The sequence below is a fragment of the Podarcis tiliguerta genome, assembly GCF_965153285.1.
Source record: "Podarcis tiliguerta genome assembly, chromosome: 2".
Classification (NCBI taxonomy): Eukaryota; Metazoa; Chordata; class Lepidosauria; order Squamata; family Lacertidae; genus Podarcis; species Podarcis tiliguerta.
In genome coordinates this window covers 87,473,780-87,497,060 of record NC_139535.1, presented here as the reverse complement: position 1 = coordinate 87,497,060, position 23,281 = coordinate 87,473,780, and the positions used below count along the sequence as shown (strand labels likewise).

The 23,281-nt window shown below is 42.7% G+C and overlaps 1 protein-coding gene across 5 annotated transcripts; it reads right to left on the bottom strand.

Moving 5' to 3' along the window:
• Positions 1 to 1,885: 1,885 nt before the first annotated feature.
• Positions 1,886 to 23,231, bottom strand: PRPSAP1 (phosphoribosyl pyrophosphate synthetase associated protein 1). Of its 5 annotated transcripts, none has more exons than XM_083428618.1 (11): positions 23,024 to 23,231; positions 21,615 to 21,749; positions 18,877 to 18,929; positions 17,512 to 17,578; positions 14,415 to 14,587; positions 12,181 to 12,296; positions 11,562 to 11,617; positions 9,475 to 9,620; positions 8,725 to 8,795; positions 7,562 to 7,708; positions 1,886 to 5,759 (listed from the first exon to the last, which is right to left on the bottom strand). In XM_083428618.1, exons 2-11 carry the CDS (start codon positions 21,695 to 21,697, stop codon positions 5,601 to 5,603), a joined length of 1,071 nt encoding a protein of 356 aa, XP_083284744.1. In that variant the 5' UTR covers positions 21,698 to 21,749; positions 23,024 to 23,231; the 3' UTR covers positions 1,886 to 5,600. The 5 variants fall into 5 exon arrangements, with proteins under 5 accessions (XP_083284744.1, XP_083284745.1, XP_083284746.1 ...); XM_083428619.1 differs by having other exon boundaries at positions 21,615 to 21,726; positions 23,024 to 23,182; XM_083428620.1 differs by lacking the exon at positions 23,024 to 23,231 and adding an exon at positions 22,147 to 22,893.
• Positions 23,232 to 23,281: the final 50 nt, after the last annotated feature.

Below are 23,281 nucleotides of genomic sequence, written 5' to 3'. Positions count from 1 at the left end.
CAGGGAAACCCATGTTTTATTGCTGAATCTGAGCAAATCTGTAAAGAATCCAATTGCCATTTTCTCCAATTCAGCAGTAAAACACGGATTTCCCTGGGGAAAGTGCTTTGGCAAAAAAACAACACTTGGACACAGAGCTTGAAAGCCCTGACCTGTGTCTAGAAACACAGCACAAAAGGCAGTCTGGATGAGCCCTTTGTGTGGAAGAGCTTTCCAGGTTATCATAAAAATACATGCAAGTGGAAGGCTGTGTCCTGTGAGATACCCAAAGGCAAGGGCATGTACATAGATTTTTCTCTCTGTGCACCTCCCTCTAGGGTTTGCTTGCAGTTTTGCTCATGACAAAGCAAAAATTATTAAAAATCAATCGTGGGCTCCCAAACAGAAAGGAAAACTGAAAAGAAAAACAAGGTGCAAAGAAGTGATAGTCACTGCAAGATTAATTCAAGATGTTACAGTGGCTGCCTCCTTATGCCAACCCACCAAGCTCCATCATGGTAAGTTCCTTTCTCAGGTTAGTATGGAAGTCAATAAATAAGGTTTAAAATAACAAAGTTCCCATTCCAATGGTTGAAAAGGATCTTTGTTTCGGATTCCTAGCAGCAATCATAGCAGTTGAGAACAGGCTCTAGCAAGCAAGCTTGACAAAAAGTAGATGCTTAGATTTTTCCCCCACTTCACCCTGATTTGGAAGACTAAAAACAACTGACTGCATGTGCATGACAGCAGGCTTTTCATACTACCCACTGCACCATCAGTATCTCTGAGAAATGCACAAAGGGTTCATAGATGTTAAACACTACAGGAATATTCTGAATAAATCACCTCTTCTTTGGATACATTATAAAATTTCTGCTCAAGAAGGCAATCTTCACAGCTTGCACAAAGGAATAATACACCTAGAATGTTCAAAACAGAGGCCAGAGATCCTACCATGGTGTACAGGCTAAGGTGTTACTTTTTTTGCATATAAGCCCTGATCAAACTGCCTTCTGGTTCAACAAGGAAGAGACCAGGATCTATTAGGCAGTGCATCAGATCAGGACCAGTTTCAGCCCTGTTTCTCAAAAGCACACCAAGGTTCTTTCTGAAGTATCTAGGGTTTTTTGTTTTGTTTTGCATGTCCACAGCAAGCGGCAAAATTCCACTCTTATTTTGACAGCTCTGATTAAGATAAGACTCTGCATGGTTGTAAACATAATCAAATTTGAAAAAGATAAAATGCAATGGAAGCATGCTTTTTCTGATCACGCAAGAAGGCTACTAGACATTTGCCCATTTCCCAGTTGTATGGTTTGCCTCCTCTGTGAAACTTGGATCATGTTCTGTGTGCTGTTTTGTGACCAGTTGCATGGTGTGGCATGACAGAACTTCTTTTGTCTTAGAATCCCAGAAAGCTGAGGTATAAATTATACTCCCTTCTCCCATAGCTTCAGCTTGAGGCGAGCAGTTTACTTGAGACGGAGGTTGCAACAGTCTGCACTAGTAAGTGGGTTTGTTGCATCGCCCTGTCACCCTAATTAAAAAGGAGCATGAAAAAAAGCAAAACAGAGCAAAATGAGAATGAGGGGATAAATGTTAAAATGTCAAAGCAGTTAAAAAACTTAAGTTATGCATCTGGAAAAAAAATATTCTAAATATCTGAAAAAGAAGTGATTTCCCATTTAAAACCAAAAGCCAGCTCCCTCCAAAAGCTCTAACTTAAACTAGCAAAAATAACCTCTTCAAGTCTTCCCCAGGAGCTGGAAGGTGATGGAACGGGAGAGGTTATGGGCTTTCTTTCTAAAACCTACAAGACTAAAGGGAAAATGCTGCAACAACTGGAATATGTAAGGAAAACCCTCTAGGATTAGTGTGGACAGAAACAAAATTCAAATGCCATGTGTAACACTTTTACATCACTTTAATTCTCATCCACCATCCCTCTTGTTGTAGTCCAGGGTCTTGACATATCGATTGTCTCTGCCAAATTGCTTAGAACATTAAGGACCAATATAGTGTTCAAACAAAGCAGTATGATAATGCACAGATGAACATTTTAACCCTCCAACATGAATATAGGTGGTTTTCATCGTTGTAAAACTGGCAACAGAAATCCATCATGAATATTTGAACCGCTTGAGAGCAAAGGAGACTTCACAATGTTTGGGACTTTACCCACAACTTTACACAATGCTAATACTTTAACCGTTAACATTAGAAGTTTCTCAGACAATTTTGAATCCGAGTTCATAATAATCACAGCAATGGATGAGAGTAACTTTGCTCTAATGCTCAGGATTCATAGTAAACCTATCCCAAGGTATTGCTTATGTTTAAAGCCATCTGGTAGGGCTTTTAAAAGACAGCATCTCCACAAGATGTGCATACCTAGGTAGCCGTGCTGAGACAGAAAGGTAGTTAAGTTGTGTTGTGTGCACTTTTGCATACATAAATGGAGGAAACTTTACTTGCTGAACGGTTAAAAGCCTGTCCTGGACTTGCAGTTTTCTTGTCTGTAATTTAATATGGAATGATATACATTTTAAAATGTGCTTGAGTTGGAGGGAAAATATGTTGGGGAAAGGTGAAGAAGAAGACACTCTGCATGGTACTTTTGAAAGCCTCGCCTGTGTTTTTGATAACTCAGGCTATTAAGGGAGAGTTTCAACAAGTTGTTTCCATTTTTATCAGTCTAGAAGATACTGTATGCTTGGGCTCTGTTCTTACAACCTCTAGTGTGAATTAGAATTGCCATTTCACCCATAAGGCACTTAAACCGTGCCTGGGTGTGCCAGAATATCTGCTTGCATGGCTGGTGAAATGTTGCTGTTTTAGCATCCTGTTGCCATGGCTATTGGGACCATTTATTGTTTGGCGTCAGAATGTGGCTGTTGATAATTAGTTAACAAATGGGTTGTTTAGTCCACAGCAGGTTTTTGTTTTCTCATCTTTCAATACAAGTATATGAATGCACTCTCAAGATCCTATAATCCAGGTGTAGCCAATGGAATGCACTCAATAAGTTGCTGGACACCAACCTCCACCCGTTGCAGCTATTCCAGCAACACCTGAAGGGTATGTTGGCTGCCCCTGTGTATTCTCTATTGTAATGCAGTAAACAAAAAAATACTCCTTGGTAGTAAAGCTTCTGACAGCAATTGGATGAGCAGCTATGACACCATGGAGTGTTAATTAGTCTTCTAACTGCTGAGTTAATGAAAGCTGACTTATTGAAAGCAAGCCCGATGCTCAGGCCAGGCAAGAGCTTGAGATGTGAAATTTCTGGAACAGAACATAGTATACAGTATCTGTCTTCAGTTTGACTGGGAAAAGGTCCTATGCAAGAGGCTGAGATAAGAAGAGCTGTTGTGAGCCAAGGACCTAAGTGGTTTGGCTGCTACAAAGCGTGCTAAAAGGATGATTCATACATCCTCTTTCTAAGCTTCTGGTGCCTCATGTCCACAGTGGCAGTGAATATTTGGAATTCTCACACCTCCACTGCTTTAGTCATTACACTGTAGAAGGAGCCTGTGTTGTAATGGTCAGAGCCACTCTCAGTAGGAAGCTGGGGGGCAGTGAGCCAAGACGAAGGTTTACTACAGGTTCAATCGTAGACTGAAGCAAAGAGCTGGTGGAGTTGATAAAGTGGGACTTGGGGAAAACCCCTCACATGGTGATTTGAGTTGTTAAAATAACAAGGTGGCCAGGAGAGGGGGTTTTGGAAGCTGACAAGAACTATGGCCAGAGGTGTAGAGTTTCTTAGACCTTCAATCCCTTTAAGTCCACTCTCAGGAATAAGTATTTCATCAGGTGCAGTTTTTCTCCTGCTACACCATCACACGTGATAAGGAAAAAGCTACCTTGATCTAAATCTTCCTTCAGCTGAACTGTTAAAAAGAAATAGGGTCTGGTCCTAGAAAATGTAAGGGAACAACTGGGCCCAAAGCGGGGAAGCAGGGCTAAATGGATCGGACCAGGCAGAGCCACTGCAGAGCAAAGGACTGGGTCATGTTCCAGGGGCTCCCTCAAAGGGAACTGCCAGATCAGTATGGTGGGCAGCATCAGGCTTGCTTCCCTTTTCTCCATCTCTATGATAGCTAGTAACACTGAGTGGGCTTTTGAGTAGCAGCCACCAGGCAGCCAAGCAGTGACTGTGGCTGGTACCTAGTCATCTCTCACCCCACTTGCCCAGTCAGAGTGGAACGACAGCCTTAGGCCTCCAGTAGTTGGCAAATGCAACATTCTTGCTTTTAATCAAACAGTTATCAGAGTAAATACAATTAACACTAGCTGCTTTTGTGAACTGTCTTGAAGGGAGTGTTTTGTTACTTAGCAGACCTTAAAGAGGTTGGTAATTTGTCATATAAGTCTGCTATTCATTCTTACTAATGACCAAGCGTTCTATTGCTTAGATCAGGAATGGGGAACTTAGGGCCCTCCAGGTGTTACTGGACTACAGCTTCATCAACCCCAGCCAGCATGACTCAATGACCAGGGAGGCTGGGAGTCATTGGACCTCAACAACCGAAAGGTACAAAGAAAAGGTTATGCTAGACAGTTGCAGGAATCTTACAGGTCAAACACACAGCACAAGGGGTAGGCAGTTTCACTGTTAGCTGGAGGCTGCCATATAATGGGACTGTCTCAAAAAGATTTGAATTTTGCATACCTTCTCAGTAAAATGTTTTAAGAAACACTGCACTGGGCAGCAGGCAGAATTACCCTATATGTTAATAGATAGCACTATAGAATTCTCTCTTAGGGACGCAACAGATAAAAAACTGTTCTAGATTTACCATTGTGCATTAAGAGTACAGCTGTGTAAAACACACAGGAAGGTATTACATGGATGTTTCTATACTTTCTGGCCAATGTGCTTTAATTTTTGGCCATGAAGGAACACAGAATACCACCAGAAGCAAATCCCATTAGACCGTACTTAATCTTACAAATTTACTCACAAACTGTAGCAAGAGTCTTAAAATGTTATATACTCTTGTTACATGGCCAGCTAGGCAGAACTGGAACCTAGGGCTCTATAGAGGAGGAGAGGTAGCACATTCTAGTTTCTACCATGACTTTGGAACCCCTTAGCATCATGCTATGTTATTGCTGATCAAATTACCTAGACTGCAGTAAAATGTACCTATGTGTAGATGGTTTCACAAGAGGAAGCTCTGCTGCATCCATATTAAGAATGGCTCCAAAGGCAGTAAGAGGGCATTGCACATTCCAGCAGTGCAAGAAGAATCACACCTCCTTCCATAGAGCTTGAAGACATGCATGACTAGAGAATTTATGAAGTCAAATCTCTGTAAGCAATTGAATACACAAGATCTGCTGAACAAGAACAGAAGGCCACCACTAGTATCGGTTTTTAAAACAGACTGCAATGCCTATTTGCACACTGATCCAGCTGGCTCCGAGAACTGTTGGCCAGTGAAATTGAAATACCTGGGCCTCGCGGCATCAGTCTCTTGACACCCAGACCCATAATAATGCTTCCCCCACCCAAATAGCATCAACTTTATGGCACTGCCGATTCATGCATATTTCCTTGCACATTTCTTTTCTCCCTTCTATTTAAGGAATGAGGATGTGGGAATGATAAAGAGAATCTAATCATCCATGGTAATGTTGCGGAAGAGGTAAGCCATGGATTCCCCATTGTGGATTCGGCGGATGGCTTCAGAGAGGATCAAACTGATATCCACAGTCTTTATCTTGGGACACTGCAGTTTCTGCACTTCATGAGGAACTGTATTGGTGACCACCACCTAGCAGTGCACAGGGAAGTAAAAAGATTAAATTTAGAAATGTGGCTGAAACATAATTCACAGGATCTAACTTTTGAAAAATCAAATCAAACCAGAAGTTCCTTGATGGGTCACCAAACAAACACAGTGTGCATTTGCATTTAAATTCCTTAATGGAAATAGAGGTTGCAGCCAAAGTTTTGAGATTGTGTAAGGTATTTGCATTTGATGCCCCGCAATAGTTGGAGGTGTCATTAATATAATTATTGCAAGAACCACAAAGAAAACTATAAAGCTGCAAGAGAACAGGGCAGCTGGTAGTAAGGAGCACAGGAGAGGCAGCTGAAAGCAACACCTGGCGCCTCTGCTCCTCAGAAACAGCTGCTGCTGCCTGAACTGCTTGAGATAAACAGATGGGCCAGAGAAAGGAGGGTTGTGAGTGAGCAAGCAAGCAAGCTGAAACACTAGTTCTAGTATGAAGTGTCAAGTAATAAGCTCAGCAGCACCCACTCACTGAAAAAGCAACAATTCACCTGGACCAAAGGTGGCTGGGGCATTCAATGCTTGTCTGCCTAAATTTAAAACCTAGGATTTAAGACAAATCTAGCAGTACAGCTGCAGTTTTATTTAAATAGTGCTAAAATCCTAGAAAGTCACTTAGACCTACAATTTCCCATAATATCTGGTCATGGGGAAAGCATATTGAATGGTGTTCAGCTAAGTTTGAGTAAAACCCCCTGAAATGAGTGGCTAAGTTAGGTCCATTCATTTCAGTAGGTGTAATCTGAGTACAACTCAGTGTTTTGCATAGATGGGCACTGTGTTAATGGCTCTCGACTGTAAACCTCTAGGCCAGAAGACAAAATGCACCACAAGTATTGCCACTGTAGCAATCTGCTGCATTTTCCTGCTTGGAAAAATGCAGCCACATCGATGCAGCTTCAAGTTTCCACAAGCAGTAAGACCAGGAGGAAGGAGGCACTACAGCACAGCATTCCTCTTGGTGGGAAAAATGTTACGGTCTGAAGCAGGGGTCAGCAACCTTTTTCAGCCGTGGGCCAGTCCACTGTCCCTTAGGCTTAGACCATGTGGTGGGCCAGACTATATTTTTTTGGGGGGGGGGGGGAGAAATATGAACGAATTCCTATGGACCATAAATAACCCAGAGATGCATTTTAAATAAAAGCACATATTCTACTCATGTAAAAACATGCCAATTCCTGGACCGTCCACGGGCCGGATTGAGAAGGCAATTGGGCCGCACCTGGCCCACGGGCCTTAGGTTGCCTACCCCTGCTCTGAAGTATGAGATTACTGAGACAGGCAGCCACCACAGCACAGCTCTGTGTTTCTGTAGTCAGAAAACATTTAAGTGCTGAGCTATAGTTGTGGAAGAATGGGAATCCCTGTTTGTAAGGTTCTTGTTTAAACCAGCCATTCTTTTTCTTGGAGTAATGAACCAGTAGCATTTGGTTTCAATCTCAGCAAAACTCTTTAACTCCAGTTAGTTTACCATCTACTGAAAAATATATGCTGCAGCAGGGCAGGGGGCTAGTCCTCAAGATGTTGTACTACAATTCCTGTCATTCCTGAAAATGGATCATTCTGCATGGGGCTGATGGGAATCCTAGTCCAGCAACAGCTAGATTCATGCAGAAGCCAACTGATGCTGTGTGTTTATATATTCAGAATGTGCAACAGTCTTGTACTCCATATACAAATCTGTCAACGTATTGATCTAAATCCACCATTTGCTATTTAAAACAACACTAATACACAAATAAGAGGGAATCTTGCCCATAGAGCAATATACCAAGACTTGCCTCATCAATTGATGACTCTTCAATTAGACGTGGAGCATCAGCAGACAAAAGCCCATGAGTTGCCATGATGAAGATCTTATAAGCACCACGCTCTTTCAGGATTTCTGCAGCTGCCACAAAGCTTTCCACATCATCAATGATGTCATCCTGAGAAGCAAAACACATCCCAGTTAAATCTGGAAGTTATTAGCAAGCACAAACTGCTCCACTGTCCCACAAGCAGTATGTAACCACTTTGGCAAATCTGGAATAATCTGAAGATGCTTCCGTGTCTAACCTAAAGTTACATATGAACTTTTGGTACATTGCCATTAAGGATTTCAGTAGCAGGTATTTATACCAGCATGGTATGAGTCTGCTTCCTGGACAGGGCTAAGTTCCTATAATGAGCACATGACAGGCACAAACTTTCCAAAGATTTATGAAGGAGTGCTGTTTGGAAAATATACATGAAAATGCTTCTTTGGGCAAAGATATATTTGAAAATACAAAAATGGCTTTAGTTAGCTCTCTCTCAAGGAGAGGTACAGAATGCAAGCTGCCCATGCTCCTGGTTACAAACTCAAGAAGTGTCTTGTGGAAAGGCAGGCACTAGGAAGCTAGTCACACAGGCTACACAAAATGTACTGGTTTGGCACAAGGCCCTGTCAATTTTGTTGACTGTTTGAGAAACCAGAATAGGGAGCTTTGGGTAGGGGGTTCTGAAAAGCTTGTTCATATGGAGTTCTATGACACAGTGGCAACATGCACACTATACAAGCTTGGATAGGCCAGGATGTCTAGTCTTGCATCTTAAAACAATCACCCCTCCAAATGGAAAGGCTACTGTACCTAGACTTTTGTCCAGGAAGTTAGCAATGAACCCCAAAGCTTCACTCAGTGAGGTGTCACTGTCTATCAGAGTTAGATTTTCTTTCCAGATAGAACACTAACAGGAATTTATACCACAGCCTCATAAGGCCATTTAATACTGGAGGATAGCGACCTTATTTAATTAGTAGAAAAAAAGTGAAACCAGACAAATACAATGTGACTGTTTAGTTTTCCTGCATGGCTTCTAGCCCAGTCCTGAAATCCCAACTGCATCCAGGCATAAATATTTGAGATGTAATGAAACCTAGGGAAAAAATCCCATTTGTCATCATGGCCTTTTAGTTCCTTACCACAATGATGGCAATTCTACCTCCAACATCTCCAACTACTGTTATTGGTGGCTTCTCTTTGGCCATCATAACTAAGGAATAAAAAACCCAACATCAGAATCACAGCTTCATTGTAATATGCATATTCATCTTTCATGCTTTGTATGAAAGAGACCTCACAGTGGACATTTTGTTTCACTTAAATGAAAGACAGTTCAAATAGCTGTTATTATTATTGAACATAAACAAACAAACCTTGTCACATTTAAGCAATTCTGAATGAACTGTGTTGAGGCACAAAAATTATGTCTCACAGCACTGATTTCAGCCACCCTTTAAAAGGTCATCTTTAGATACTCCTCAAAGGGGAGGAGGAGGGGTGGTGGTGAAACTTACTGGTATTTAGGGTTTTACTTTTTGAAATATGGCAATCCTATTTGAGCACATGCTCAGCCCAGGTTTTCAGGACCAGTCCTTTCACACACAAATCACAAATCACCCAGTTTTCATTTTAGAAAGTTAATGCGGGGAGAGAGACTTCTGGTGTTGCCATTAAACAACTGATTGCAGATTATTCCTGGATGTGTGTATGACCTCTGATTTAAAAGCAACTTAATTTTGCTTGGTTCCTTATCTCCCTTTAGACAGCAACAAATTATTATATGTGCAGAGTTTGTTTCCTCAGCAGAGAATTCAGATGGCTCTTACGTTGAAATGCCTTGCACATCAAACCAAAGGAAAATAAAAGTAAAGAAAAATGCAACAACATACAGGGTAGCTCCAGACCAGTGTGCAGAGTAGTATTTTTTACTGTTGGAGGAGAGTGGCGTCCATCATCCATGTCTTGCTCTGTGCACTGAGCCTCCCCATGGATAACCGCTAGTCCTAGCCGTAGCCGCTCTGCATAAGACTGGGCCCTACATAAAAGCAACAAGGTATTAGTGGGGTGAAATATATTCACTTTTGAAAAGTCCTCTGCTTTAGCTAATTTCCATGTGCTTCATTTAAACAGGATTCAGCTTGGGAAAGGAGTTTGCTTTTTCAACTAACAATAAGTAGTTAATGCTTAAGAATGTTGCTTTTCACTATTGTTTTTCAATTTCCTTTTAACAAAATGGACTCCATGCACAACACCTTCTGCCACTTTAATATGAAAAGCAGATGCTATTTATTTTGGAAGCGTGTCAAACACTTCCAAAACATGATGCTCCTTTCCCCTGTCTCTGTAATAACTTCAAATGTTGAACTGTAGATATAACCTAGGTCTGGATTAATCTAAATAGCTGTGCTGGCGGAAGCCAGGGCAACAAGTACCACTAACACAATGGGGATCACCCCACCCGACACTCAGATCAGCCCTGGAAGGTTGGAAAATTCCTCCAGAACAGCATGCAGCAGGAGAGGGGAGACCATTCTATCTGGAAAGCAGAAATCCTTGTGCTGATGGGAGCGATCTCCTTAGCGTTACTTTACACTCCACTCAAAAGGGAAAAGAGGAAAGTGTCTCAAAGTGATCAACTGTTCAAAGTATTCCAGAAACAGTGTCTCCAAAGGTTCAAAAATATTTGTATTGGTATTCACTGGAAGCTGATGTAATTGAACAAGAAGGATCAGTACACACAAACTGTTTTTCTACTGGCATGGATGGACTGATCCCAAGCCTTAAAAAAAAAAAAAACCTCAAGAAAAACCCCTAAGCAGTTTACATATATTCTTGGTCTATAGGGACACACCAGAATAGTCACATAAGAGTAACACAGCTAAGTTATTGAATGGTAAAAAGATACAGGAAGGGATGAAGACTGTGCATGCACCAGGTCCAAACAGGTTGAAGGTGCTGCAGTTGCATCAACTGTCACTCCATTTTGATTTTTAAAAAGGGAGAATTACCACTTCAATTCAGGAAAACTAAGGGAGACATGTCAGTTGTTCTTGAGCTAGATACTGAATAGAGCTCTCCAAATATAGGTGGTGGTCCAGAAATGCATTGGGCTATGCATCTTTTAAACACTCTATCTGCCACACTGATGCGGTTTTCCAGTGGCCATCCTATATTAAAAAACTGCCCTAGGTTCATGCCTATTAAATTATATTAAGAAGATCTTTTCCCCACACTATCCTTCCACAGATGAACTTTTTGCAGCGCAGAGGGGGATGAATTTATCATATATCTTTAAAATCTATTTCAGGGTTTCTCGCTGGTGTTTTAAAGTATGCAGTTGAAGAATATGAAGAAGAGCATTTCAGCATTTCCCACAAGTTCTTGGTGCATCTCCTTGCTATAAAAAGGTAAAGGTACCCCTGCCCGTACGGGCCAGTCTTGACAGACTCTAGGGTTGTGCGCCCATCTCACTCATAGAGGCCGGGGGCCAGCGCTGTCCGAAGACACTTCCGGGTCACATGGCCAGCGTGACATCGCTGCTCTGGCGAGCCAGAGCCGCACACGGAAACGCTGTTTACCTTCCCGCTAGTAAGCGGTCCCTATTTATCTACTTGCACCCGAGAGTGCTTTCGAACTGCTAGGTTGGCAGGCACTGGGACCGAACAACGGGAGCGCACCCCGCCGCGGGGATTCAAACCGCCGACCTTTCGATCGGCAAGCCCTAGGCGCTGAGGCTTTAACCCACAGCGCCACCTGTGTCTCCTTGCTATACTTCTGATAAAAAGAAACTGTTTCCTAGCAGAGCCTGTCACTTTCTCCAGCAAGAGAGAAAACAGAAACCAATCACCTTTTGATTTTCTTTTCCCAATTCCTCACATATCAACCATTTAATCTCTAGTGCTAAGGCATCTTTAAACATTGCCTGTACAAGCTGATTTTGTAGGGTTTATTCACATCAAAATTAAACTGTATTTACCTCTTAGCAGCATCAGGACTCTTTGCTACAATTACTGCATTTCTGTAATCAGGAATCTGGAGCACATTGAAACCATGGTGAGACGTTAAACTCTGACACAGAATGAATTAGGTTTTTTAAATAAATAAATAAAATTGCTCTTTTGCTACATAGGGTGACAGCTGAGAGCAATGCTATCATCATTCTCAAAACACTGGGAGACATTCAACTAAAATTGGATTTTAAATAGTTCTACACAGTTTTTACTTTCATTGCTGCAGGATGTTTAAGTAATTAGACCTCATCCATATATATATATTTGACTAGCCTTAGCTCAGGGCCACACTAAAACATGAAACCATGGATTCATTAACAACCACCACAAGCAGGTAGAGGCAAAGTCAGAAGAAAATCTATGAAGAAAATTACCCCCAGTATTAACCAAGCTAGCAGCAAATGCTTCCCAACATGCCAAGCAGCTTGCACTTTTAGCAAGGAGGCTGTTAAGATATATTACTGGGAACAAAGATTAGTTGCCTATAGCAAGCACAAGCAATATACAAGTCTAAAAAAGACCAGCACTAAACAGTGTTCTAATCAAGCTGAGATTATAACTATTGATGGATCAAAGTAACTTCACCTCTTCTTGTATATACTGAAGCAAGAAAGGGGAAGCCCTCAGGTTATCAACAGGAAAGCTGAAAAATCCCTGGATTTCTTTTTGATGAAGATCCATAGTGATGATGTGTGTCAAGCCTATAAAAAAGAAAGAACATACGTTACACCAGGGTGCTAACTGCCAGCCTAGGGGCCTGATGCTCACCCAACCCACCCTCGCAAGACCTCACTAAATCTGACAGCAAGAGCTGATGGGGGAAAGAAAGTAAAGTTGACATGGTGCTGAGGTGGGTGAAATGGTGTAAGCTTCTTTCCTTCCACACCCCACTGCCCAGTGGCCTAATGCAGATGAATGGATCAGCTGAGATGAGGGAACATGTGCAAAGTCTGTGTGCAAGCGAGGTACCCAGCTCCCTTTCAGCCGCTTCCACTCTGGGGTTTAGCAAAGGTTGAATGTGACCGTAACCCTCAGGCAAAAAAAAAGGTTAGTCCATTAAACTCACTTAAGAAGTGCAGTAGGGTATCAGTCACACTGATGTACCCAGGTAACATGGGTTTAAAGCACTTCTGCTCAAAGAGGTACCGTATTTTTCGCTCTATAGGACGCACCTTTTCCCCTCCAAAAATTAAGGGGAAATGTGTGTGCGTCCTATAGAGCGAATGCAGGCTGCGCCGCTAAGCCGAAAGGCAGAACAGGGAGACGGAGCGCTGCGGAGGGCTCCGTCTTGCTGTTCTAGCTTGGGGATGGCTGCGCGCAAAGCCTCTCCAGGACAGCGGGGTGCGTTCACCCTGCTCTCCTGCAGAGGCTAGCAAGGCTGTCCCCAAGCCAGAACAGCGAGACGGAGCCCTCTGTCTCGCTGCTCTGGCTTGGGACGGCTGCGCGCAAAGCCTCTCCAGGACAACGGGCTGCCTTCACCCCGCTCTCTTGCAGAGTCTAGAGAGGCTGTCCCCAAGCCAGAACAGCGAGACGGAGGGCTCCGTCTCCCTCTTCTAGCTTGGGGACGGCTGCGCGCAAAGCCTCTGCAGGGCAGCAGGGCGCTGCGCTCCAAAGGCTTCAGGGATCTTTGAGGCTGGGGGTGGGGGGAAGCAGCGCTTCCCCCCACCGCCAGCTCCACACGCTCGGGTGAATGCACCTTGTTTTACAGGGGGAGAACAAGGGAAAAATATTTTTTCCCTGTTCTCCCCCTCCTATGGTCCGGTGCATCCTATGGTCCGGTGCGTCCAATATTGCGAAAAATACGGTAGTCTGCAGACCAGTGCTGGTTCACTAGTCATTGGCTGCCAGTCCATGGTGGCTCCATCACAGCCAAGGTTGGGCAGGATGCTTCAGGAACTAAATATGGCACCAGTCCCTGACACATTACGAGGAGGGTAGGGCTTGCCAGTCCACCACATCACATAGTTTGAGATACAGTGGTTTAAAGAATCTCATTCACAAATTTTACTCCTAACAGGTAACTGATCTCTTGGGTTTGGGTAACCCATCATGATTATTGCCACACACATTCTGCATTATAGGTGACAGGGAGCATTGAACCTTAGATGGATGTACCGGATGTTGACTCACAACGGACTTTGGCACTGAAACGGTAGTAACACGTAGAGCAAGAACAAGACTAAAAAAACCCCACTGCTTTATGCCAATGTTTTTGTGCAATATTTAGAACAGGGCTTTTTTTTTTTTTTAAAGAGCCAGAGAGGGTTTCATCCAAGGTTCAGTAGGCCCCAGACAACAGTCCTCCTGTGAACTTTGTTACTTTAGTGGTCACCTGTGCTGCTCCAGCCTTCGCAAACTTATGTCTCTCAAAAAGAGGCCTGGTCTCCTACCCACAGTGAGCAAAGCCAGGAATTTTAAGGATTCCATTTCTATTTCACCCTTCGTCTAAGAAAAAACACGTATGTTTTTTACCCTCTATTTTATCCTAACAAACACCCTGTGAGAAAGGTGTGGTGAAATTCAACCACTTTTTCAAGGGCACCAAAAGAGTTTCTTGTTATATTATATTAAATCAAACTACTAGTTTGAGGGTAGCTATTTCTAGTTTTTTTCTCTGAATAGAAATCACTGTTAGTATTAGAAATGCCATCCTAAATATGTGGCTTGTTTTAGGATTATTTTTGGCTGTTCTTTCTGCAAAAAAAGAAATGTATTCTTATAGCAGGAAGGTCTCTCTCTGCAAAAACAGCCACTCACTTCTTCAGGGTCAGATCTATTGTGGGAGGTAAAATCTTGCTGCTTCTGGTCAGCTCACTCACCTGCTTTGGCCAACATGGAAGCAAGGAGTTTGCAGACTATAGAGCCTCTCTTCCTCATCTTGCTTTGTTTGCTGTAGGGGAAGTAGGGAATTACCCCAATGATATTTTTGGCACAGGACGTCCTCAGTGCGTAAGCCATGATTAACAGTTCCATCACCGCAGTGTTCACATCTCTGAAATTGTTCAAAAATATTAATCAATAATCCATCTGCCAGTCGAATTTTAGAAACAGCTTCTTCTAAGAAGAAGACAATGTCAGCCAAAATAATGTGACCAGATTTTTAAAAATCATTTATTTCATTTCTTAGACCACAGCAAACAAAGTCATTTTTTAACCTAAACGAAAAGTTTTCAAAGTAATATTCACAGAATCTCTGGGGTTTTGCAGAAACTTGCCAGGGGTTTCTGAATGCAAATATCAAAAATGGTGGAGACACTGCCCAGTAAACAGCTTGTGCACCGTTACCAATCTTATTTCTTTATTCCATAAAATACAGCTTGGTTTTTTTGCAAACAACCTCAAAGCAGTTTACAAAAATGACATTATCCATAAAAACTCAGTTAAACACAACTATTTTAACATTTAACCAAATAATTAAAATCAATGATAAGCTGAAAGCTAGATTAAAATGCATGTCAACTGCAGAGCTTGTAGCCAGGGCTGCTGCAACAAGCAGCTGTGCAACCCTTTGGGAGGCAAAGGCACAAGAGGGCATCAGAGGAGGGAGGGAAGGAAAGAGGGACAGAGGCCAGTGTTGCCCGCGGCACCCCTGAGCGTCATTCAAGGCACCCCAGGGTGCCACGGCACACTGGTTGAAAACCACTGCACTAAAAGATCAATTCCTTCCAAATAGAGGGTATTGTGGCATCTGTGGCAGTGTTAATGTTCACCATGTCAACATGTATCAAAAGTTCCTTTGCACCAGCTATAGCTCTTTCCTTTTTACATAGTGCCTGACAGACCCATTGATCACCAGTTTCAAAAAAGAATGTGTGTGTGTGGGGGGATGTTAGCAGTAGCCTTTTGCAACAAGGAGCTAAATAGTGTTGGCAGAAGGTGAAAAGGCCTAAACATGCCTAATCACTTGCTGAAGGTATTAGGGGAACTCTGGACCTGGAAGCACTCTAGGAGCACACTCTCTGAAGCACAGTGAACATTCAAGCTGCAACCCTTCTTTCATCTGCACTTGGCGTTCCACCAGATTTGGACCACAGTCTTTCCTGATCATCTGAGATGATACCCTTAGGAGTCTTTTGGCTCTCAAAGACATGTGACTGATTAAGTCTGTGTTTTAGCCAGCTGCTCTCATTTCTTCCACTGTAAGCTTTCCCTCGGAAAATTAAACCCCCATTTATCTTGACACATTTGCCAACGTTCTCCAAATTGGTTTGTTCTGCCTCCTATCTCCACCACACTGCACTGTTTATATACACAAAAAAGCTTTGTTCGCCATCAAGGAAGTAGCCAAGAATTACATAAAACCACTCCATCCCCCAAGCAATTAAGACAAAAAGTTAACAGTGCACAATTTCCCCCTTCTGTGGCTTAAGGTGGCAGAGGCTAAGGAAGGACAGTCATTGTTTCCTAGGACTATGCATTTCACAAGCTATCAACTTATGTTTATGATTTTAAACTAAGATTCATAATGACCAAGTAGGAACAACAACAGCCCCAATACTTTAGGCACATTTACATGTTAAGGAAATAGGCCTAGGTTAAAACTGTTCAGAAGTCTCAAGGCAGGAAAAACGGGGAATGGGAGAGAGAAAGAACGCAAGGTCTTTCCAGCATCATAGATATACAGTACTTACACAAATCTAATGCACCACTGAATCTAAAGCTCTCCTCGATTTTCAAAACTTTGAAATAAAAACAGTATTTGCCGCCAAATGTAAATCTGCCATCAAATCTAATGAGCACCCTAATTTTTGTGATGTAATTTGGCCCCAAAAGGTACCCATTACATTTGAGTAAATACGGTACATGGTAGGATACCAACTATGTTACTCCTATCTAGTCTTACTCACCATTCACGTCTACTGCAGTGCTGGTTCAAGAGCCATCATCCCAGCCCCATAACTCGCCTCATCATCTGGGGCATTAAGCTCTTACCAGACAGAGAGGTTTGTGTGAACTAAAACAGAATAGTTCTTTTTTTATTCTTTAAGGGTATTTCTGCACCCCAAGCTACTAACCTAGATATGTGCAGGCAAGCAAGCTACACCATATCTGGGAGGCAGGAAGAAGGAAATCTGCTTTTATAAATTGATTTGAAAGGGTGCCTTATACATACACATCAGAGCTGTTGAGTCGCAGCTTTGCTGTGATTCAGACCTTCCGAACACCACAAACTTAAACAGCACCCATGAATTGCCCTTGCTGCTCCTTGGATATTATTATTGATTAAATTTCTATCCTGCCCTTGCTCCCAAAGTTGACCAGGGCAGGTTATCTGCATAGCAGATAAGTAGAGTGGCAGTTGAGGCACTCCACATGGAGAAAGGATAAAACTAAATACCAGGCAAGATAGGATCATTTTTTGAAGCTACAGCACACAGCCAGAAAGGCAGGGAACTCCTGGGCAGATGCGCTGTAACTAAACAGCACTAAAGGCTATCAAGCAGGCACATTACTGGCAAGAGGCATTTTATTATAGAGTTCTGCTATAAAGATTAATCTAGTTAAAGGAGCAAGAACCTTAAAAAAAAAAAAAAAAGAGGATCCCCAAATAGCAAGGAAATGGAAGAGTAACTAATACAGTCTTCAGGAGAGCTTTGCAGGCTGAGGAATTGCATTGGGTTTCATTTACTGTCACTTTTAAGTGCCACATTAAGGTGTCGGATTTAAAGTCCACAATGTTGGTGTAAAAGATTAACTAGGATTAATAACATCATAGGCTCTCTTGTTAATGATGGTGAATGGGTAGTAGGGATGGCAGAAGTATATTTACACATATAAATAGAGAGGAAAGACTCCAGAACAAATCCACTCAACCAGTGTTCCCACATATCCAAGGATGTGGGTTTATAAAATTCAGAATTCAATCCACACACACACACACACACACACACACACAAAACTCCCACAAACCCTCACCTGGGTATTGTCTGAATAATGAACACATCCTGACCTCGAACAGATTCTTTTATTTCAACCCTTGTTTCTGTAAAGGAAGCACAGATATTTGAAAATAATCCTTGCAAATTAGCCTACTGGTACCCACATATAAGCAACATGGCTGGAATGGGGTGGGTGGGTTTAAAAACAACAACTTTATTACTGTTGTAGACCAGCATAAAGACTTCACAAAATTAAAGTATTAAAATGCTTTCCAAGTGTCTATTTGAGAGAATGGATCTTTAGAGTCTGTCTGATAGCTTAAGCCTGCCTGATGTATTGCAGTGTTTTTAAACTTTCCTTTTTCTTTTAGCCTTCCTAGGGTTCATGTTGCATTCTAAAGCAGTTCACAATTTAAAGCTGGCTGGAGGAATATCCATGTTGTGATCAGTGGACAGGGGAATGCGGTTTAGATGTGGTGAGCGTGGGAAGGGATTACTAGTGCATCCAAACAGGTGGGAGGACTGCAAGTCCTACCCTGCCAAGTCATTCCCACCACCGTCCATCAACACAACTTGTCCAAAACTCTTCCAAACCATTCCACCTAAGCTCTGCCAATGGATGCCCCTCCTCATCAGCTGAAAGGACAAAGTTAATCATCCATGCTGAAAGGCAGTATACCTTTTTGGAAACCAGGTGCTGGGGACAAACAGGGAAACACTGTTGTCCTCATGCCCTGCTCATTATGTATTTTTAATCTTTGTTGTAAGCCGCCCAGAGTGGAAACCCAGCCATATGGGTGGGGTACAAATAATAAAATTATTATTATTATTATTATTATTATTATTATTATTATTAGCCTCCCAGAGACGTTTGGTTGGCCAAAGCTGGAAACACAGCAATAGGCAAGATAGGGGCAAGGGACTTGCCCAAGGTCACAAAACTAGGTACAAGAGGCAGAATCTGAACACAACTATCACTCCACAGTGGTACAAATGTGGTTCCGGGAATGAAAAAATGTGTTGTGGGGGGGCAATGTTTGCCACCTAGAACTCCTTAGAGGAAAGGTGGGGTATAAATGTAATTTAAAAAACAGTTCTTTTTGCAAGGGTAAAAAAAGCACAATAAGTCTTTAATACACATATTGAATAGGTTTGTCAAAGGCTCACTCAGCCATTGACAAACAAGTCTTAGCAATTTTATTTACGTGTTGTGGAAACAGCTAGAAAATCAAAGGGCTCATCTCTGGGTTCTGAAAATAGGAGAATAGTCATTGGGAAAATGGCCTTGAGACTTTAAAAAAATGATAATTTCCCCCATGGTTCCCCCCCCCCCCCATTTTTGGAATGTCTATAGTCTGTTCTTCAGTAAATGCTCTAGAAGAAAAAGAAAAACCTGACTTGCCTCCATTGGTTTCCTGATATACCACAGATTTTCCGAGCTCAGCACCAAGTCGCCTAGAAAGAGAGACACACATAGAGAGAGATTCTCAACAATAGCTTACTAACATAGGATTTCTCACCATGCAATTCTAGAACAGCAAAGCTAAACTCAGCACTAAAAGACAGGACTTACTGACAAACTGCTGCCTGCCACAACAAAGTTTCAATCCTGCTTGTTGGTCAGAACAACACTCCTGAAGCAACTATTATCACAGAAAGAGCAAACACACATATCCAAGTGGCTTAGGATATCTACCCTGAGTTTTACAGCTAGTTTAAGTAGAATTTTAAAACTAAAGCCAGGGCTGCAGGATACTTAAAGCAAATTTCCCATTAAAAAGAAGGAACTGAAAAGCATTTCAGTCTGCACAACCTGGTCTAACTCTTCCTAGGATACTGGAACTTACATAATTCTGGCGTTAGAAATTTAACTGGGGGAAACTGAAGTAGGCCTCAGGTGGCTCAAATGTTCTAGGAACAAAGAGAGATACTAAGGTATACAGGTAGAAAATTTATTCAGTTGTCTTCTAGTTGTCCCACCAGCAGGGGAAGTTCAACAGATGGTGACATGGGATAGGACCTTATTGGTGGTGCTATCCCAATTATGGAATGCTTTCCTTCTAGAAGTACTATTAATGCCAACATTGCTGACAAGGGCAGAACTAGGTAATGAGCCATCTGTTTGCTTGGGCATTTATGGGATGTTCTGTTGCTGCTATTGATGTGCTGGAATTTTTATTCCTACTCTTTTTTTGTTATGTTGTAACTCTCCCTAGGATGAAGAGATGAAGGACAAGTTATATACATCTTAAATAAATCTAAAAGAACCAGCCATTAATTAGAAGTCATCACTAAGCAAATATTTTAGCAAGCATATATGCATTATTTACAAGATAAGCAGTTACTTAATATAGTACATTTCAACTTCACAGGCTCTTTCAAGTTACACTGAAAAGCTATTTATGCTTCAAGATATAATCAGAGATTTGTTGGAACATAAACATCAAACCAAAAGCCAGTTAGCTTATTTGTTTTTGATATTTCACACAACACATTAGAAGGCTACCCCTTTAATCAGCTTTACGGTTTCTTTTTCATAGCCTTTGTGGCATATACTGCTCCTAAACCTTTCTGAGACAAGGAAAAGATTCAGCATACATTTCTGAGCTTTGGACAAATCCAAAATAGAAGGTTAAGGTTCATAAGCTTTCCAGGTTGTCAGTTTTTCATTTTCAAAAAGTATAATGAGATTATTATTATTATAAATATAGAATAAGAGGCTAACTAAATTATGCTTTACTGCTGTTTAAAAGGTCACAGATTTGGAGCACAGTTATCCTGAAAGTGACAACAGCAACACAGAATGAATATCTCTTTTTTCACTCTAAGTACCCTTGGGATGCTAACTGGACTAACCAAAGGGGTTTGCCCAACTTCTTTGGGAGATCTCCAATGTTGTGCCAGTGAATATAACGGAATTCCTTTTCCTCACCTCCCTGCCACACCCATCTTAACAGGTGTCCACCTGCTCCACAGGGTTCCCCAACCGCCCAGAGCAGATTTGGGAGGATTTGGGGGCGGGGGAGAGAAGGGGAAGTTCCACCGCACAAACAGATGTGAGCTGTGCAAGTGGGTTGCCATAGGATACCATCTTTTGGATTGAACTAACGCTTGATCTGCAGAAACCGGACCACAAATGCTTTCACCAGTGATGGGTGTATTTCTTATTCTGGCATTTGTGATACCCAACAAATATTTGTTTCCCAGTTTGTGCATGGCTTCAGAAGCAGAGGCTTGCCCCTGTCGTCACAATGACTACTTTGCCTCCACAGTCAGGGGCAATATGCTTCTGAATACCAGTTGCTGGAAACCACAGAAGGAGAGTGTGTTGTTGTGCTCATGTTCTTCTTATGGGCTTCTAGTTGGCCATTGTGATAAGAGGATGCTGAACTACATGAGCCACAGGCCTGTTCCAGTAAATCTATTATGTTAGTACTGTACTGCTAAACTTCAGAGGCACTCCAAAGCAGAGACCCTTCTTTCTTCTTCCAACTGTCTGCAAAATTCAGACCAACATCAGACACAAGGCAATACCCCTCTCCCAAATCAGGGAGAGACAGGGTTGATGGAAGAGCAGCTTTTAGCAGTCCATCAATACCAGACAAATATTGCAGACCCACAAACAAAAGGGTAATTATTATTTTGTTTCAGTTTCAAATTCTCCAACCTACAGGAGATAAGGTAGTTAACAGTGTACTAAGAGGAAAAATGGTCAAGATTCCCAAATAAAATATGGCTATACCACATAAAACAGTTGAAAACTACAAACTCTCTTTAATAAAGCAACAAATGGAATCAACAAATGTGCACACATTGTTTATAATACATCACGAATGCTTACTTTACAAAAGCCTCAGTAAAACTCAATTTAAAATATTTAAATCTGAATAAATTGTCGCTTAAAGCCCCAACCTTTTAAAGTGAAAATAAAGAGTCTTAAAAATTGGGCTCACCAAAAGTAATGCTAAGCACTTGGGTGGGTCACGCATTCTTGAAGTAGGCTGAAGTGAAATATGTAAACTCAGGCATGTGGCAAAAAGCCTATTTTAGGAAATATGGCTTACTTTCCAGCTCATATACTGTTTAATTGCAACTCATTAATACAGGAGAACAAGATGCATAAAAACGTGAGACACTCACTCAGTGATTTTCTTCGCCAGCTCTGTGCAGGCTGCTGTGGAGTTTGCCGAGAAGACCCGGTAGCCACTTCTGGCTGCGTTCATTGCCAAGGAACCATGCAAACCCCTTGGAGCTCGAGGGTGAGAAAACACAGATCTATAAGGTAACAGCAATTTCCTTGGCATCCTCCTCTTCAGCCTCAAGACTACCAGAGCAGGTGGGGGGGGGGTGTGGAGAAAGCAGTTTACAAGCAAGATCTTCCCCAACCCAATTATTACAGCAGACCAGAATTATTACAACCACCAAAAAAGGAGTATTTCAAAGAAGTTAAGAATCCCAACAAGTCAGATCAGTGTTACTGGTTTTTACATGCCCCCTTAAAATACTCATATAGAAGAGGAGATACTATTTGCATAAACAGGTCAAGCCCCTAAGAACTAAGCATGCAGAAAGCTTAGTGTGAGGGTTGAGATTTAAAAGCAAAGTAAGTATGCAATGCAAAAAATGAGAGGAAGGGCAACAAGGAGTACAACAACGAAACTTGTTTACATACAAGAAGCAAGGTGGGGTAGGCAGACTCGGGAAAGAGGGTTTCTCAAGACAACAGGAGTAGTGGCGGAGAGAGGGCTTGGCCACACACGCGGCCAGCACCAGAGAAAAGTTGCACTGGAAGTAGGCAGGGCAAAGTCTTCCTGGGAGATATGGGGCAGAGGAAGCAGGGAACACCTTACTTTAATATTAGCAATTAAAAAAAGGAGGCGAGTGCCTTCCCGAGGAATGAAAGGGAATCAGAGGCGTGGAGCTACGAGACGGGCACTTTCGGAATAAGGAGAAGCGGATTTTGAAAGGGGGTGGGGGGGTCGGTTGGGTGGAATATGGAAAACGATGAATGTGCGGAAGGATCAGACCCTCTCAGGCCACCCAGAGGAGACTAGGCTGGGGTGGGCAGCTGGAAGGGAAGGGGGGGAGGTTGGGGGTCTAAAAATGAGGGGGGAGGGGCTGTGAGAGTGGAAATGGAGTAAGGGGGAGAATGGGGGGGGGAAGTGAGATGAGAGCGGATTTAGCAGAACTGCGAGACGGTTAAAGATGCAGGAGGAGGGCAGCTCCAGGCACCGCTGCGGCTTAGGCGCCCACACGCTCGACTCTCTTGCAGCTACTGGTCCCTTCCTCGTCGGGACTCTTTCGGGCCCGCTCGCTCTCCAGCCCCCCAACCCAAGCGAAGAGTCAACTCCACCAGTATGCCCGGTCATAGAGACGCCGCCCTAGAGCGCCACCTTCTGCTCTCGGCGGCCATTTTGCGCAAGCAAGGCCTCTTCCCCTCTCTCTCCCGCCCGCCTGCCCGGCTGTTGAGAGAAAGATATGCAGTCCTCGCCGGTGTCACGCAGACATGTTGAGTGAGGGCAGGAGGGAAGAGCGTGCTCAATACTCACCACTTTCCCTTCCGTTCCCTCCGCTGCTTACTCGGGGATGTTTCGGTTGACTGTCTTAAAAGGGGGGGGAAGAAAAGAAATCCCACTGCCACTTAGCTGGGAAGCGCTTCACCTCTTCCTTAAGACCGTGAAGAGTTTTCCCGAAACAAAGATGGCTGCTTCCTGGAGGGAGGGGGAGAGTCCGACCAACGGCCAAGTGGGAAGTTCTAGAATGGAAGTGGGCGGAGCCATTGTCGAGTAGGGCCGGAGAGGTCGCGA